The sequence below is a fragment of the Ceratotherium simum genome, chromosome 25 (assembly GCF_057802395.1).
Source record: "Ceratotherium simum simum isolate JZ-2026a chromosome 25, ASM5780239v1, whole genome shotgun sequence".
Taxonomy (NCBI): Eukaryota; Metazoa; Chordata; class Mammalia; order Perissodactyla; family Rhinocerotidae; genus Ceratotherium; species Ceratotherium simum.
In genome coordinates this window covers 31,802,961-31,820,524 of record NC_141924.1, presented here as the reverse complement: position 1 = coordinate 31,820,524, position 17,564 = coordinate 31,802,961, and the positions used below count along the sequence as shown (strand labels likewise).

Here is a 17,564-nt window from a genome sequence, read left to right as displayed (position 1 = left end):
AAAGGGAACTTAATTCAAAATTCAATCCTAATACATAATATATAAAATCTACCTTGACAAAATGGAAAACGTGTCTCATATCATAAATGAGGTACTTACATACACTCAATAATTTACTAATAATTTTTACTAATGGAAAAATATGGTATTCATAATCATTTAAAGTTCACTCAGTATCTCAACAAAGCTGCTAATTTATGTTAATAATTTATTATAAAAACCAACTAAGAACAATTTGATTTTGTTACCATAGATAATTGCCATGGACAAATTCGGATTATTTAACAAAAGAATAAGCTCTTCCAGTTAATGTGAAAAACTGAGCTCTTCTAAAACCACAACATGACACTCCATGGACTGCAGAAATGATCTCTTGTGCTGCAAGGACTAGAGACGGTGGGTAGGAGGAAGGACAATGTACCCACTTGCATTCTCGGGGCAAAATCATGCATATCTGAACTCTGATTCACTGTAACACAACCATAACATTTCAAGTACATGACAGAATTTTCATCAATCAGACTTTTAAAATTTCAAGTAGAAAAAAGTAATTCCAAAATATGATGTTCAGATCAATTTAAATATTCAAAAAGTTCAGTCCCCATTCAGAAACAGATAAACAGTATATTTATTAAATGAGTTAAGACAAATAAACTTTACAAATAGACAAATAATAAAAGGCTCAGTGGCTAAAATAGATGGTAAGCATCATTGAAAGAAATCAACACCATCACGGTATCTCAGTTGGCTTACACGTGTAAAAAGAAATTTTCAAAGAGCAATTTCACAGAAATGAAGCCAGTTTTTTTTTTCTTATAAACAAATCACCATTTCTTGGTTCAAAACTGACATCTGTTATGAAAATTACCGTATCACATATTTGTAAGATGACAAGGAGTAACTCATCTTCAAAGTGCAAGTAAGTCTATTTACAACCACAAAAAAGGCAATGATGAGGAGAAAAGGATTTTTAAAAAATATACAAAGATTAAAAACATTTGGGATGCAAAATTAAACAATTTTTTGGTTAGAGGATAAAAGAGAAAAAGTGATTGAATTACAGATGCTGATTTCAGCTATACATACTATATAATGGGATCCAAGATCTTTAACAGCTTGCTTGCATTTTTTTCTACTTACATAATGCTCTGGAAATTTCTGGTAGAAATTACAGTGTCTCAAAGAGAGAAATACACACTAAGCAGGTCTTGCTACTACTTCATGGATGTCATAAGACCCGTTTATGGATTAGAGTTGGTGTAAAAAGCCATTGCCTTGAGTTGAAAAATGAATACTGTAAAAGCTCAATACAAATCCTCCGAAGCACATGCACGTCTAAATCTTTTGGTAATTACATTCATATTTAAGCATAACCAAAATAAAAAAGAAAACTGAAAACATTTCCCTTTTCTCTATTCCCTATGCCTTGTAGGCTCTCCAGTTGACAGGGTCAATTTTTAGAGCTGAAAGCGTTCTTCGAGATAGTCTAGTCCACCACCCTCATTTGGAGTAAAGGATTTTCCCAAGGTCATGCAGCACGTTAATGGCAAAACCAAGACTAGAAACCAGGTCTTGACTCCCAGCCTTGTATGCTTTCCAGCATATCATGCTACCTCTTTCTACAGTATGATTTGCTATAAATACCTGATGAATAAATGTACAATTACAAATGCTGACAGAGCCAATGTATTTCTAAGACTTGCAGAGGATTACTGCAAAGGACTGATGGAGAGAAAAAGACTTTCCCCCACCCACCAAAAATATCAAGCACCATCAACTAAATGTTTCTTTGCTGGGTCAGCGCTCTCAGATGTCGTAGGAGTCCTCGTAAACTTTATGTCAGCCTGAGGATTGTATATGCGGTGAAATCTGGGCCCTAACACAATGCCAGTTCCTAAAAGGTAAAGACAGAGGCGAAAAAGGGGAGGAGAAAGACAAAAGGAAGAAACCAAGACTTAAAGAATCCAGTTGGCTTAGAAATGGGCATCCCAGCATACGGTTAACACATCTAAATATATATTTTTAGGAGCTCTTCCACTGTTTCATATAATCTGATTTTACCTAATGCGATATTTGGCCACTTAAGAATTAAAATAAATGTATCAAAGACAATGGTGGTCATGTATCTTTTAAATTGTGAGACTATGTTAGGCAAACTAAATTCTATGAAGAATATGCCAAATGGTGATTTTCTTAGTCTGGTTCTATTAGATTGCCACCAAGGAATTAAAGCGGTACCTTCATGGGGCTGTTACCATCTTGAAATTTATTCCAATTGTGGTTCAAGAGAACAGACTGATGCACCATATATGCAGAATTGAGTAAAGAAGCTGAAATTTCTTTTTAAAAAGACATTGCCATGTATTTATTTAATAAAAGGGCATATTTATTTATGTTTACAAACAAGTTTCAAAAACAAAAGGAAAACATGTATGCTTCTACTTATTAACCTTTTTCAAAATGCCAACAGCCCTCATGCTGTATGAAGGTTTCTAAGGATTTATTAGAAAAATCAATACAGTTCACTCACAGTTCACCAAGACATCACTGAGCTAACATGTTTAGACAAAAACAAAAAGGACTAAGGTTTTCTTGCAGTTTGATAGCTTGATTTAATCTGATTTGCCTGAAATAACAAAAGCATTTCAAGCATCTTTCCTTATGTGGTTGATGTCCCGCATTAAACAATCTACTAAATTCTGAACAAAGGTTATTAGCAAGTTTCCAAAAATTTTAAAAATTAAACAGTTGTTTCAAAACCATTAAGTAGTAAATGTATTTAAGAAACTAATTAGGACAGATGCCATAACTTCATTAGAACACCACTGCTCATGTTTTTTTTGTTTTGTTTTGTTTTTTTAAACAAAGCATTAGTGTTACCTATTTGGCTATTAGTATTAGCAATTTATCTACAATATTTAACAAGGTAAATTGTAGGCAAAAATTTAGTACAGTTTCAATAGAAACACCCCCCCCTTTTTTTTCCTGAAAATACAGCAGTATTTGAAGGACTAATTTTTCTCTGCATCAGTTATAAGGAAGCTTCCCATCTATGAACAGGAACAAAAAAAGTATCTACAAACCTTGTAAACAGATCTGTATCATTTATAAACATAAATAATCCAAATTATTAACAGCCAACAGCAGAAATTAAAGTATCAATTCAATGATCCAGGGCTCTTTGCTTGCTTGCCCGGCTTTCCTCCTAACTCTCTCCCATCAAGGATTGAGATCAACTAAAGCTCTACAATACACTGTTCAGGACCATTCTCAGGTACCACTGATGATCCACAGGTCAACTTACGCCGAGTTACTGTTTATCTGTCAGTTCATTTCTCCCACCCCCCAAAAAGCACCCTCAGTCTGGCAGAAAGCTTTGCTTTTTTTTAAAAAAATAAATCTACATTCGTACAAGTGTGTCTTCTGTTGAAGTCCAAAGACAAGACTACTATCTTGTCCGTCACAATATGTGAAAAGACCCAGTTTCAATTTGTTTCTTTACAATGCAGCTAGTGTGTTAACATTCAGCTTACAATCAGAGTGATGTTTCCAGACTATGTAGTGGGCTTCCTGGGGATGAAGAGGTAGCAGACTTGTTCATTTCTATGGTAAGGTGAATCCCGCTGTCAACAGCATTGTTATTTTTGTTGGGAGAGGGTGGAGGACTGGAGTTACGTTTCGTAGGAGCATCATCTTCAGCATCAGTGTCATCAATAAGGGGGATATGAGGCTCTGAATCTTCTATCCTAAACTCAGGATGTGTCATAAAGTTGTGAATCGAACTTCTTGATTCCGGTTTTTCTAACCCTTCATATAGAGAACTACGAAATGCATTCACCACTCGAATCTGTAAACATCAGAAAACACAGAAAGATGTCAGTACACTATTGGCTTAACCTAAAAATGGTTCATTTATGAGTCTGAATCCACAAACAGCTAGGTATGAGTGAATCATATTTGCATGTAATGCAGTGGAACTTGCAATACACTGTAAAAAAAATGAATATTTTAGTAGGACACTACAGAACAACAAAACCACATATTCTAAGAATTAAGGGGTATAGAATTCAAAGTAATACTAAGAAAATCTCATTGTCACTGGCTCAAAATTTAATAGCCATTTTACAGGATTTTTTTCCCTAAGAAAACAAAAACAAAAAACAAACAAAACAAAAACTTAACCATACACAAGCTTTAGCTGATTTTTTTAAATTAAAAAAATGTAATTTTTGAAAACAATTCAAATAAGTTAAACAAAGTCAAGCACAGAGGGTTACTATTTATCATGCTAGGAATTAGGGTGTCACCGACTATGAAAAAGCCAAGCAAATAGAAGCTGAATGCCACAATGAACTCACATCCACCCCACTATTCCCTTAATTAAAAAAATAAAAGTAAAGACAAAACCCAAATAAATATCTATAAAATGCCATTCAACAGCTATAAATATTTGAGTATATGCCATTTGTCTATAAAGTGTTAGTGTTTTTCTCTATAATAGATTAAAACAAATCAATTTATATACTATAGTTCACTGGAAAGAACAGGTTTAAAAGAAAAAAAAAGATGCCCCTGGGATTCTTCTGTGACAAATTTCCCAAGAAGAAGACACAAAGTTTTCTAGTATTTTCACTCTTCAACATATAGCGCAACAATTCACAGAAGTCTTTCTCAGAAGTCTGCTATATAGATGAAAAGAGGTTAATCAGCAATTAACTCAAACACATTACAGCACACACTGACATCAGGTCTCATTAACCGGTTCACTGTCATACAGACTTTCAAAAAAAAAAAAAAAAAAAAAAAATCCAAATATTTGAGCATCTACTGTAATACATCAATTCAAATACACTATTCGCTTTTGTTTTGATTCTAATGAATCCTGTTTTGTAATGAAGACATCATTTACTCACAATGTTGAAAGAGGTAACTGACACTGACATTCTAGGAAAAAAGATGTCACCTCATCTCATGAGACACTGATAATGAAAAAATTTATAAATTTTTTCAAATGGACATTTGAATGTATTTTTAAAAAATCTAACAGTTTATGTCCACTTTTTTTATTGTATATATTTAAAGTTACAAGTTGATGATCTGATGTACATGTAGACTGTGAAATAATCACTACAATCAAGCTAATTAACATGGCCATCACCACACAGTTAGGATTCTACCCTCTTAACAAATTTCAAGTATACAGTACAGTACTGTTACCTATAATTGTCATGCTGCACATTAGATCTCCAGAACTTACCCTGTATAACCGAAACTTTGTAACCCCCTGACTAACATCTCCCCATTTCTCCCTATCCCCAGCCCCCGGTAACCACTATTCTACTCTTTGCTTCTATGAGTTTGACTATTTTAGATTCCCACTTCTGGGAATTTATCCAAAGGAACTGAAATCAGGATCTTGAAGCTGCACCCCTATATTCACTGCAGCATTATTCACAATAGCCAAGATATGGAAACAACCTGAGTGCCTACCAACGGATGGATAAAGAAGATGTGGTATATACATACAACGGAATATCATTCAGCCTTAAAAAGAAGGGAATCCTGCCATTTGAAACAACATATGCCCAGTGTTGCTGAGGAAGACAGTCCATGATGAGGAAGACAGAGGCCCAGCTGAGTGAGGAAGACAGATGCCCAGCTGAGTGAGGAAGGCAGAGGCCCAGCTGAGTGAGGAAGGCAGAGGCCCAGCTGAGTGAGGAAGGCAGAGGCCCAGCTGAGTGAGGAAGGCAGAGGCAGAACGTCTGGTGTGAATTCCAGCTCTGCCACTTGCTAGCTGAGGACGCCAGGCAAACAGATTTCCTCAACTACAAACTGGTAAATAACAATGGTGCTTATGTATGGGGTTGTTATGGGAGATTAGATTAGTCAGTACAAGCACAGATTTAGAACAGTGTTAGCTCACAAGTGTCAATGTCAGGGCTTCTCAAGCTTTAATGTGCACACAAAGCACTTGGGGATCTTGTTCAAGAGCAGATTCTGATTCAGTAAGGGCCTGAGATCCTGCATTTCTAACAAGCTCCCAGGCGATGCTGAAGCTACCAGACCATAATCTACACTGTGAGCAGCAAGTATCTCCTCTCCGTTGTCGTGCCACTTTATCATATGCTATTGTATAATTCTATTCTATTCATGTGTTTATACTTTAGTTCCTTCATTTGACAGGCTATTAGCAGCAAATATTTTTTTTTTTTTTTTTTGGGTGAGGAAGACTAGCCTTGAGCTAACATCTGTTGCTAATCCTCCTCTTTTTGCTGAGGAAGACTGGTCTTGGGCTAACATCTGTGCCCATCTTCCTCTACTTTATATGTGGGACGCCTGCCACAGAATGGCTTGATAAACGGTGTGCAGGTCCATGCCCGGGATCCAAACCTATGAACCCCGGGCCACTGAAGCAGAGCACACGAACTTAACCACTACACCACTGGGCCAGCCCCAGCAAATACATTTTTAATTTCCTTTATTACTCTTGTTCTGCCTTTACTAAGACATAAAGTGTCTTACATACGGTGTGTAAACAATGCTTGCTAAATATACCATTATAATCATTCATTTAGTTGTTTTTTATCGTGCAATCCTACAATTCCCACTTTATACATGTGGACATTTAGCAGGTATTGTGACTGTCCTAATGATAAACTACACAGTTAAAGAAGCAAAAAGATAAACTCCTTAAAGAAAAAAAAAAAATCTGTTGGTGTCAGTGGCCAGTAGGCACAGAGGAGAATACAAACCGGAGGATCAGCCAGCAAAGCTGACAGTGATGAGAACTGATCAAGATGACCCTGAGATTGTTGCTTACTCGACTTGGTTGCTGGCATTTCTGTTTTGCTTTGTCTTGACCAGTCTGGATTGAGGGGGGCAGTGAAGAATCAAGGGGGAAATAAATGAAGTTCTGGAACATGTTAAATTTGGGGAGCTGCAGAGCATCCAAGTGAAAATATCCAGAGCTCAGGAGAAAGGAACAAGCTTAAGTTAGAGATCCACGAGTTAGCTAAGCTCTAAGATGGGCAGAGCGTACAGAGCAAGCAGGTGACAACGGTAAGTGTGTGTGTACACAAAATCACACACACACACATCTGCTGCAGGTGAAATTAGATTAGATTTCTTTTCACGAAAACTTTTCAATTTTGGTAAGATTTTTTTTTTCCTGAAAGAATTTATTAAGTTATCTGAGAACCTGAGAGTTTGTGAGGATATGTGAGATACTTGATTGTAACCACTTTACAAATGATGAAACTGAGCAGCTGACAAGATGGGTGGCTGACTTGTGAAGTCACCCCTAACCACTGGCAAAGTGTCTCAGAACCAAGGTTTCGGGAGTGCCGATTCCCGGTTCTTTGGAAGTCGATAACAGAAGAGAACATGTGGACATGAACTTCACAGCTCACTTCCCTGGAATAAAATACTCCCTAAGATTAAGGTTAATGCTGCCTTCCGCTGACTCCACTACCCAGCCCCAAGATGACTGGGTTAGTATCAGCACAGTAGAAAGACAGCTCAGAAATGCTCCAAAGCAACACAATTTTCAAAGAACAGTTCTCCTGTTCGATACACACAATAAAGTCTATTTTAACCAGGGGCCACGGAACCAGATTCGTTTTAGTTTCTACTCACAAAGAACATAAATAAGAAAGCACTCTCGAACTAAGGCATGACACTGAGCTAACCTACACTTGCTCTGATCTCTGTTACCTTTTATATGTAAAATTCTCACAGGACAGTAGTAATTCTGAGTAATTAAAGAGCCTAACTGTGTGCACAATACTTTAGGTAGGTAGGAAACTATTTTAATACCACAAAGAATTCAGTTTAAGCAAAAACATAAGAAGCAATCCTAACTACCCATTCCTGACAATCCAAGCCTTACATTTATTTCATCCAGTCTTTTAACAATTCCTTTAATATTTACTGAGACCTACTACTGAACAACATAATAACTCCTAGAGTTATTGAAATTAAGAAAAATTCAATAATTCTATGTCAAGAAAAGCTTTTAAAGAGTAAATTATTCAATAGAGGAAAACACTGCATGAAGCATATATGGTAAACAAAAAAAAATCAAAGTGGGGGCCAGCCCGGTGGTATAGTGGTTAAGTTCACGCATTCCACTCTGGCGGCCTTTGCTCGCTGCTTTGGATGCTGGGTGCGGACCTACTCACCGCTCTTCAAGCCATGCTGAGGCAGCGTCCCACACAGAGGAGCTACAACTCTACAACTATGATACACAAGTACGTACTGGGGCTTTGGGGAGGAAAAAAAAATCAAAAAAAGAGGAAGACTGGCAACAGATGTTAGTGCAGGGCCAATCTTCCTTAAAAAAAAAAAAATCAAAGTGATTATCATAAAGTAATTTTAAGAAACTAAAAATGATTATCAAGATAAACAATATATTAAATTTCAGTAACAAATCAAAATAGGATCATGTACTCTGCTAAACCACCCCTTTTCCTAAATACAATTCTAAGAGAAAAGAAGCAGAAAAGAATAACCATATTATTGCCCAAAACGTGTAACGCAAGGACAGCTCTAAAATATGAGACTTTTTAATCACTAGCTGATATATCTTACCTTCTACAACAGACTGCCCATTTCGGAAATTTCTCTTCATCATTACTTTTACTATGTGCACTAACTTAAAGAATTGCAATGGTAAAGCAAAAGATATTTTGCAACAAGAAAGAAAATTCTTGGTTGTTTTCCAAAGTTGGGTATTTGCATACTGAATTTTCTCGAAGTAAGACCCACCTGTGTAATGTGTAATGTTTTAATTATCTGGAATAGGGGCTGGCAAACATTTTCTGCAAAGCCAGAGAGTAAATATTTTAGGTTTTGTGAGCCATATGGTCTCTGATGCAACTTCTCAACCCTGCCTGTGTAGTGCAAAATCTACCAGAGATGATACTTAAATCAATGAGCACGGATGTGTTCCAATAAAAATTTATTGTCAAAAACAGGCAACAAGCCAGATTTGGTCCATGGGCTATAGTTTGCCAACCCTTCACCTAGAAGACCAAATTTTCTCTCAATTTCTTCTTTCCAGGAAGCCTTAACTATTAATTGAGCAAAAGAATTTACTAACAGTGAAGACTGATATTGGAATGATATATTTTATAAATAAAGAACAACTATAGAATGTTTTTTCCAGAGATCTTTAACAGTGAAGATCTCTAAGAGTAAAGATCTGACTAATACATGAGGTAAAAAAGATGATCTCTCCAGAGATGTTTCAAGCTTAGTATAAGATGAAGTTAAAATGGATTATTATTTCTTCCATTTAGCAAAGCAAAGACTCCAAATAAGAGCCACAGAAGTCTGACATCCACAGATATTTCTAAGACTATTCTAGATTAGGGCAGGAACACAGAGAGGAAATTAAACCTTTCATTAAACACATTAACACTACTAATTAATTCTATATATTGGCTGATGTTCTGTACCACCTAAGACAATGCTTCACCAGCAAGGTTGAAACAAACTCATGGTAACAGCCATATAATTACAGCACCTGTTAGTGTATAATGATAACTTCATGAAGAAGACATGCATCAGCCCTCGATATACCTCCTTATGCTCCAAGAACAGAGAATACAGATAAAGAAATAAACATCCCAACCCTTGATAAAGTCACAACTGCAAACCTTCCCTTGCCACTCTCTGAAACACACCTCGATTCCTCCGGCCACATGGGCCCAGCAACTCTGAGGTTTCATACATAGTTGTGTGCCAGAATAGAGCCTGGGGCAGGTGTGGATGGCTATGTCTTAAAACACAGAGTTCGTGATTAACTGGATCTTTAATATAAAGCCTGGAATACAATTATACAGAGAAATACAGTAAACCCAAGGTCCTGTGACCCTCTCCAAATGAAAAAAGTCCATTATTTAAAATTCTGCTGAAATAAAAATGAATAGAATACACACCGCCCAAGAGATAAATTCGTCTAAAAAGTTTAACAGGAAGCTAAACATAAGGAAACAATCAGACAAATCCAGAAGGAGGGTACTTTATAAGACAATTGGCCCAGATTCTTCAAAAAGTCAATGTCATGAAAAATAAAGGTGGAGAAAATGGTTCCAAGTTAAAGGAGACTACGGAGTCAAAACACACACAGTTGAGGATCCTTTCTTAGATTCTGGATCAAAAAAGCTGTAAAGGACATTTTGGGGGCAACTGGGGAAATCTGACTATGGATTGTATATTGGATAAAATGGTATCAATGTTAAATTTCTTGGATGTGATAACATAGTACGATTGTATAGGAGAATTCTTATTCTTAGGAGGTACGTGACGAAGTATCTAGACATGAAATGTCACAATACCTGCCACTTACTTTCAAATGGCTCAGAAAAAAAGTATATATTAATATACAGATAGATAAAGCAAATGACATGAAGTATTAAGAAATGGTAAATCCAGGTGAAGGGTATTCATGAATTAATCTTTCAAATTGTCTGCCAGTTTAAAATTTTCAAATCTGAAATTTTGAGGGGAGCGAGTCTTTCAGGATAAAGTCTCCTTTTTGGATCCTTCTCATAGGATATAAATGGATACCTTCCATTCCAGCCTCATCCACACCTTACATTTTATTATGTTTAGTACCAAACTATGTCACTAAGGCTCACTTTCCTCAACTGGCAAATTCTATCAAGGGTCAGCGTAGGGGTCATTTCCTTCAGTTAATTTTTCCCGACTTCCTAGGGTGGGTTAAGGACTCTGTTATAATATTTTGTTTCACTGCCATGTAGACATTCCCAACGACTTGTTTGTGCCCCTTACTACATGGTCTGGAGGTTCTAGCACAGCCCTGGCATATGGTAGGCCTTCCACGAGTGTTCATGGAACCCAACCAAAGAAACCCTAATAGTAGGAGATGAAGGGATAAGGGGTAATAAGCCCTTGAGAGCCAGGAATAATGTGAAATCCATAGACATAGGGAGGGAAGGATGCAACAGACATTAGCTGCCCCAGGCACAAGGTCAGGCAATTGACATTTACCATTCATTCAGGCAGGGAGTGCCAGGGTAATTTTTAAAAGGAAGATTTCTATCCATCCATGTCTGTAAAGTTAACATCCCGTCTAATGTTACAGGGTCAGTTTGTCCTTAGAGCACTTATCTGCCCTTTCTCTATATCGTGATGCCTCTGCTTATTAGCCATGGACAAGTCATTTCAACTCCAAATCAGTTTCACACCTGTAAAATGGGGATAGTTCCTGTTCTGCCTGTTTTACAGCACCATCAAAAACAGCACATGAAAATTATTTAAGCAAACAGCAGTGAGGCCCTGAGTAAACCATCCTCCTTCAAACAGCATTGCTTTCTCCCTCAATTCATCCTCTCTCCAGCTTCCAAAGGTTCCTCCTTTCCTTAACTGGCTGAAGACCAAATGGAAAAGACAGGTCTCGGACCAAATAAAAGATTAACTTGGGTATCTCAGCTGATTTAGGGAGTAGGGGTGAGGGGTAGGTGGGTTTATATCTTTAGTGCCTCCAATATACTGAGAAACCACCACAAAATCAAGACCCTAATTCACAGTAAGGATGATATAGGTTATAAAGCTTTTAGGGAGTTTGCCATTTACTAAAAACCTGAAAGAAAATTTGTTATTCTAGTCAATTAATGGAAATTATGACATGTAATAGTTCAAAAATGAATCAACAGTACACTTTCCCTACTTCTGTGGAAAACGTAAGATAATAGAATATTTCTTACCTAAGATGCAATTTTAAATTAAATTGATTATACAAATGAAAAAAATACCCCATAAATACCACAGAACTTTAAAACTTACACAGGGACCTCTTCAAAAAAAAGAAAAAGGAAAAACAAATCCAAAGTAAAACCACAAAGTCCAGGCTAAGAGGGCAAACAACAGGCTCCATACTGAGAACTTTTCTTCAGGGTGCTAACTTACTTTCCAAACTGAACAAGATAAAAGGCAATACACTAAATCCATTTTCAGCTTGAAAAATGCCATTTCTTGGTTCTGTTAGATTGATTTCAAATCACATGCGTCTGGGAACCATGCAGGAGGAACATGTTTAAAGGCATATACTCAAAAATTTATAGTCGTTTCACGAAGTCTAAGCTACAATTTTATTCCCCCATTAGCTATCCAAGTTAGCAGAGAGACAAGCCCACAGATTTCATATCTAATCTTTGGTTACAATTGCTCCACCTTTCATCTAGCCCTCTAAGAAATAAAACAACAACGACAACACTTTGAGGTCTCAATCCACTTTACGAAAAGAAAGCTTTATGAAAAGCCTGAACAATGAATTTAAACATTAAGGAGAAAATGAGAAACGTTAGGTGTGTGAAGTAGGAAATGTTAATTTCATGCACTTAGGAACACACACTCACACCCCACAGTAGTAGAAGCAGTAGAAGAGGAAAACACTACATGTGTAGGGGTAGAAATATTTGTTACATCATGATGCTGGCTGGCGATGGAGGGTTGCCGCCTTAGAGCCCCCTGAATGGAACTTCCACTCTGGAAAGCATTCACTACATCCATCTGCAAGGAATCAGAGATTGTGACAGCTTGCTCAGCAAGAGAGAGAGAGAACAAGAGAAAGGACCATTCCATCTATCAACATATAAAAAGTAAAGAAAAAGGCACTTTTTACAGAGCAGATAAATAGGCAAGAGTAGCATTTTGAGATGAAGTGGGGGAAAAAAGCTAGGAAAAAAGGAGCTTAGGGGCATATAGACACATTCTTTCATGATCCATTAAAACTTCCACTCATTCCAGGCACCAGTATTATTTTTCAAAAGAGTAAGTTTTGTGGGTTGGGAAGGCTAGAAAGGAAGTTCAGGAGCACATTCAAACCTCCTCCCCAGGTCCAAAAGCCCTCGGCTCCCGCTCCCATCACCTCTCCTACCTCTCTACCAGGCCCATACCTGCGTCTGGATTCTGTTCAGACCTCTAAACCACAAGATCTGGCCACGCCGCAACTCCCTTTCAGCATGATCAATCTCTTCCACGTCCTCTGCTAACTCCTCCTCAGGTATTTCTTCCTTCTGTGTCCCATGACCAGCTTCTTTTAAGAATTTTAAACGGCTAGTTGGAATTGTTGAAATAAGCTACAACACAGGGGAAAGAACTTAGAAATAAATGCTATCAAGTACAATTAAACCAATCAACTTTAACATAAAAGGCGTGAAAAGTTGCAACCACAGCCAACTATCTTTACCAACGAAGCCATGAGAGCCTGTCCACAAGAGGCTTTTCTTCCCTCAGAACACAAAATATTCTTCTCTTGGCTACACAAAAGATTTAAGTTTGAAGGGTAAAAAGTTTTCCTGAATGGAAATAACCTGATTACATTTTTCGTATTTTATTTAGGACATTCAAGACAGTAAATTATACAACCATGGTTTGATATATATAGTTACTTAAACTCATATTAATAATATTTATCTCAAATAAAATAAAAATGGCAAGTGATCTTACTGAATGTAAAATAAGCTTATATTTCATTAGTGCTGTTAAGAGTTCAATGAGAAAAAACATAACCAAAATTCAAAAAATCTTCAAGGTTAGATTGAAAATAGTTTGTTTATTAAATGTATTTATTTTTATAAAAATGCAACTATTTAAAATTGGGTTAATACTGATTAATAAGGACAACAAACAGGAACAGATACCCCAGAAAACATAAAGGACACAAAAAACACCAATAAATATGTATTAACTTATAAGTGTTGGCAGCGATTCCTTAAGAAAGTCGGGCTCATCACGGGGAAAGCAGAGTCAGAATCAGAACCGCTTAGAGAACTTCTAGTCCTAAGATAGTAACTGATGCCTGCTGGGTATGTACACTGTATCGAATCTCCTCTTCCTGAAATTAGCCAGAATTTTTTTGGGGAGGTTGTGGGTTCTGTTTTGTCTATAAGGGAACATTATGAAATAACTAGAATGGCAATCCAACAAGAAATGTGGACCAAGTATGGATCCTACTAAAAAGATCTCAATTAAAGAGGTCTTCAAAATGAGTAAGAAGACAAACGTTACAACCTAGAAACACAATTAAGAAAAAGGTGAGATAAAAGGCACATGAAGATTGAGTTAAGTTTAAGTAAAACCTGGATGTTTGGTTTGATGGACTTGCAGAATGACAATAAATTAGCTCACAACAGTTACACACCATAACATGTTAACTTTCATTTAAGAAAATGTTAGTACAGATTCTCTATCAGTTAGTTTTACAGTAATGGTAATGGACTTAAAATGAACAATGTACACACCACTACCACCTATCTTTTAAAAAATAATGACATGACATTTGCAAGTCAGCTGCCTACAGTAAGATGAAGTCTCTCTCACTTTACAGGCATTGTATTTTATATATATACTGTTAAAGTCATTCCATCCAAACAATGAAAAATGTCATTTTGTGGCCCATTCTTCCAGATACCACTATTTTTACGGAAACATTCTCTACATGAACTGAAACTCAAGATTTTTCCCATGCTACACTTTTTTATTAAACTACACAAAAAATGATGAAAAGTCTGAAGTATATAATATTTTTCTATTTTCATAAAAATATTTATTCTGAAAATGCAAAAATAGGTCATAGAGCAAAAGATACAGATATTAGCATCCTAACCAGTCATAAATGCATCATCCTAATAACCTGTAAAACTTGTCCTAAATAAGTTAAAAAACTATGTAAGAAATTAAGTGTTTTATTGTATAGGCATAATCATAATAAACAGCAAGTGACATATTAGAACAATATTACATTTAAAAAAAACATATTCCTGAATGCCCTTTCTTGACCCATAATGATAACTACTTAGAATCAAATAACAGAATTGATTAAAGAAAATACACACTAGAAATTAAAAAAAAAAATCACTTTAGGTTTGAACAAAAAAATGATGAGATTTTTACCTGGCCCCAGAGTAACGTTCCCATTCCTAGGAATATTGACCATAGCCACTGTTCTATTGAAAGTTCTGAACAACTGAAAGGTTTTCCACCAAACTGCACAATTATTATCTGGAGGAATAATCAAGAGTAAATTTATTTAAATCTTTTAAATTTTACAATTCATATACTTCAAAAATTACCCAAATGTGTGTCCTCTAAAACTCAAGCTGAACCACCATAAGTCTGATGGTGACATGTATTATATATGACATTTGCGTCTGAAAATAAGACAAATAAAGTAATGTTCCACATATTAAATGCATGTATATTTTGTGTTTAAATTATGCTTACTAAAAATTAAAAAAAAACCAATTCTCATGATCAACTTTACACTGTTTCCATTATGACGCCAAGTAACTACCGTCCTCTGTATTTAGTAAAACTCCTTAAATAATTTATGCCTTCCCACAAATGATAGTATACTTTTGTGGAAAAGATCATATGTTATGGAAAAGTAGACATGATATTCAATCTTTTTTGTTTTCCTTCTACATAGCTGTTCATTCCTAGTTTACATTTAGATGTTAGGACAATTATGAATGGACTCTAAGAAAAGAAAAGCAACTTGCAAAGTTCTTTGAAGTATATGCTAACTCAGGTGAGATGTCCTCAAAATTTGTTCTCCGTTATAGAAAGAAGTCCAATGATTTACACAAATAAAATCTGTAACACACACTTATGCTTCCTTCTTTATTTCAAAAGACCTAAAACAGTGTATATGGGAATATTAAGAGTTAACAATATTCACCCTCTTGTGTGTCTGCTAGGCCTTTGTTATGGCAGTTAGTAGCTGCCAAATATTGAAATTAAAAAAGAATCACTTCGCTTGTTATTCATTTTTAAACTTTTTTTTTAAGTTACGACCTCCATTCTGTGGAGCTGTACTTTAATCCAATTCAAGTGATATGTATTTGTCAATTCCACTGTTCTTCAAAGTTAACATTATTTGTACACTTGTACAGATAGATACCCAATTGGTTTGTCAGTAGCCCAATGAGTTGGATTATAACTGATTTGACAATCTCGCTTGAATTTTAATAGACATATCAAACTGGAATAATTTTCATTTGTACATCAAGAAAATAATGTGCATGAAAAAGGCTCAACATTTATTTGGATGAGTATTCTCAATCTCTCTCTCTTTTGTAATTTAAACCTTATCTTTTCTTTGGTATAATAAGGATGTGAAAAGGAGGAAATCAAAATGCTGGGGAAACAATCAATGATTAATACGATTATTTGATTTACTTTCCCAAGAAATAATAATCTTTCATTTCAGATCATAAGAAATAAAACTGTGTATTTAGTTGTCGCATTTACTTGCACTCTCTCTCTTAATGCTTCTATGATGCGAACTAATATTATTATCCTCATTTCACAGATGAGGAAATTGTGCCTTGTCAAGGTCACACAACTACTAAAGGGCAGCACCTTGATTTGACCACAGGACTGACTGACTCCTAAGTTCATACTCTTAAGTACTATGTTATACTGCTTTAAGAATCTCCAAGAGGTAAGTGAACAGGCAGTATTTCCTAAACTTATCTGAGGACGTAAGAGCAACTCAAGGGACTACTACTTCGTGGAACATATTTTGAATATACTGATATTGTGTTAACTGCTACAAAGTAGAAAAGAAACTAAAAATATTTACAAAGAGTTAAGGATTATTATGTACTTCATGATCTGTCAAAAAAAAAAAAGGTGAAGAATAAGAATCAGCTGGTAAATAAAAGAGAAAGAAATTAAATTTATACAATTTACAAGGTGGAAGCCCTTCAGGGACCTCAGATTTATAATCAAGACTCTGGCCACACTGTTTTAGAAACAAACAAAATGAGATACGTGTAAACGAAGGGTCCTGTTTTCCTACCCAGCTGACTGTCTACAAAAGTGCTCTTCCAGGTGCTGATCCACAAGAGGATGAGGAACAGACACCAGAGTGCAAGTGAACACACTGTCTGCATAGCTCTGCCACCACCACTACTACTAAAAACAAAGAAAACACACAAGACCCCCCGATGAAACATGCAGCGTGATCCGTGAGGTTGCTGATTTACATTCTGGCAAAGGCTCCTTATCTCATTGTGGACTTGTAATAAATAGACCAGTGGCTGGTCCACAGACCATATTTTGAGCAGCACTGGCTTCTTTACAAGGCACTGAAGAATGACACCTCACATTACCTGTTTGGGATATATCAACCTTTGTTGAGAACTAAGTTACTGGATTTGTTTGATAGATAGGCAGTTAAATTTTTGCAATCCTCCTCTGTTAAAAACAGATAAACCTAATTTTATAGCAAGTAAAAACTAAAATTTTAGCATGCCATGAATAATGATTTTTATAAAATCTAAATAAAATATGTCCAGAAACTACCTGGCAAGTAAGCAACAGTTTCCCTTAGATTTACAGAAATTGAAAGCTAAAACAGAAACAGTTTTTACAGAAATAATTAAGTTTAGGGTTTTGGGTTTCAGTATCCACAGTGCACAATGTAGAGGCTGAAGAAACTGTTTAAAACTCTTAGATCTTCATTCCAAAACAAGCATCACCACTGTCTGATTCCATTGTTGAAAAAGCTCACTTTTTAATTTTAAATC

General features: G+C 35.9%; 1 protein-coding gene across 6 annotated transcripts in view; it reads right to left on the bottom strand.

Annotated features, from left to right (window-relative positions):
• Positions 1–604: 604 nt before the first annotated feature.
• The window catches only part of ATP2B1 (ATPase plasma membrane Ca2+ transporting 1), a 121,217-nt gene continuing 104,257 nt past the window's right edge, over positions 605–17,564 (bottom strand). For all 6 annotated transcript variants that reach the window (XM_087449116.1, XM_087449115.1, XM_087449114.1 and 3 more), the window contains 3 exons: positions 14,923–15,030; positions 12,924–13,106; positions 605–3,847 (listed from right to left, as the gene is read on the bottom strand). In XM_087449116.1, coding sequence (XP_087305242.1) covers positions 3,536–3,847; positions 12,924–13,106; positions 14,923–15,030 — 603 coding nt within the window. In that variant the 3' untranslated portion in view covers positions 605–3,535. The remainder of the gene's footprint in view (positions 3,848–12,923; positions 13,107–14,922; positions 15,031–17,564) is intronic.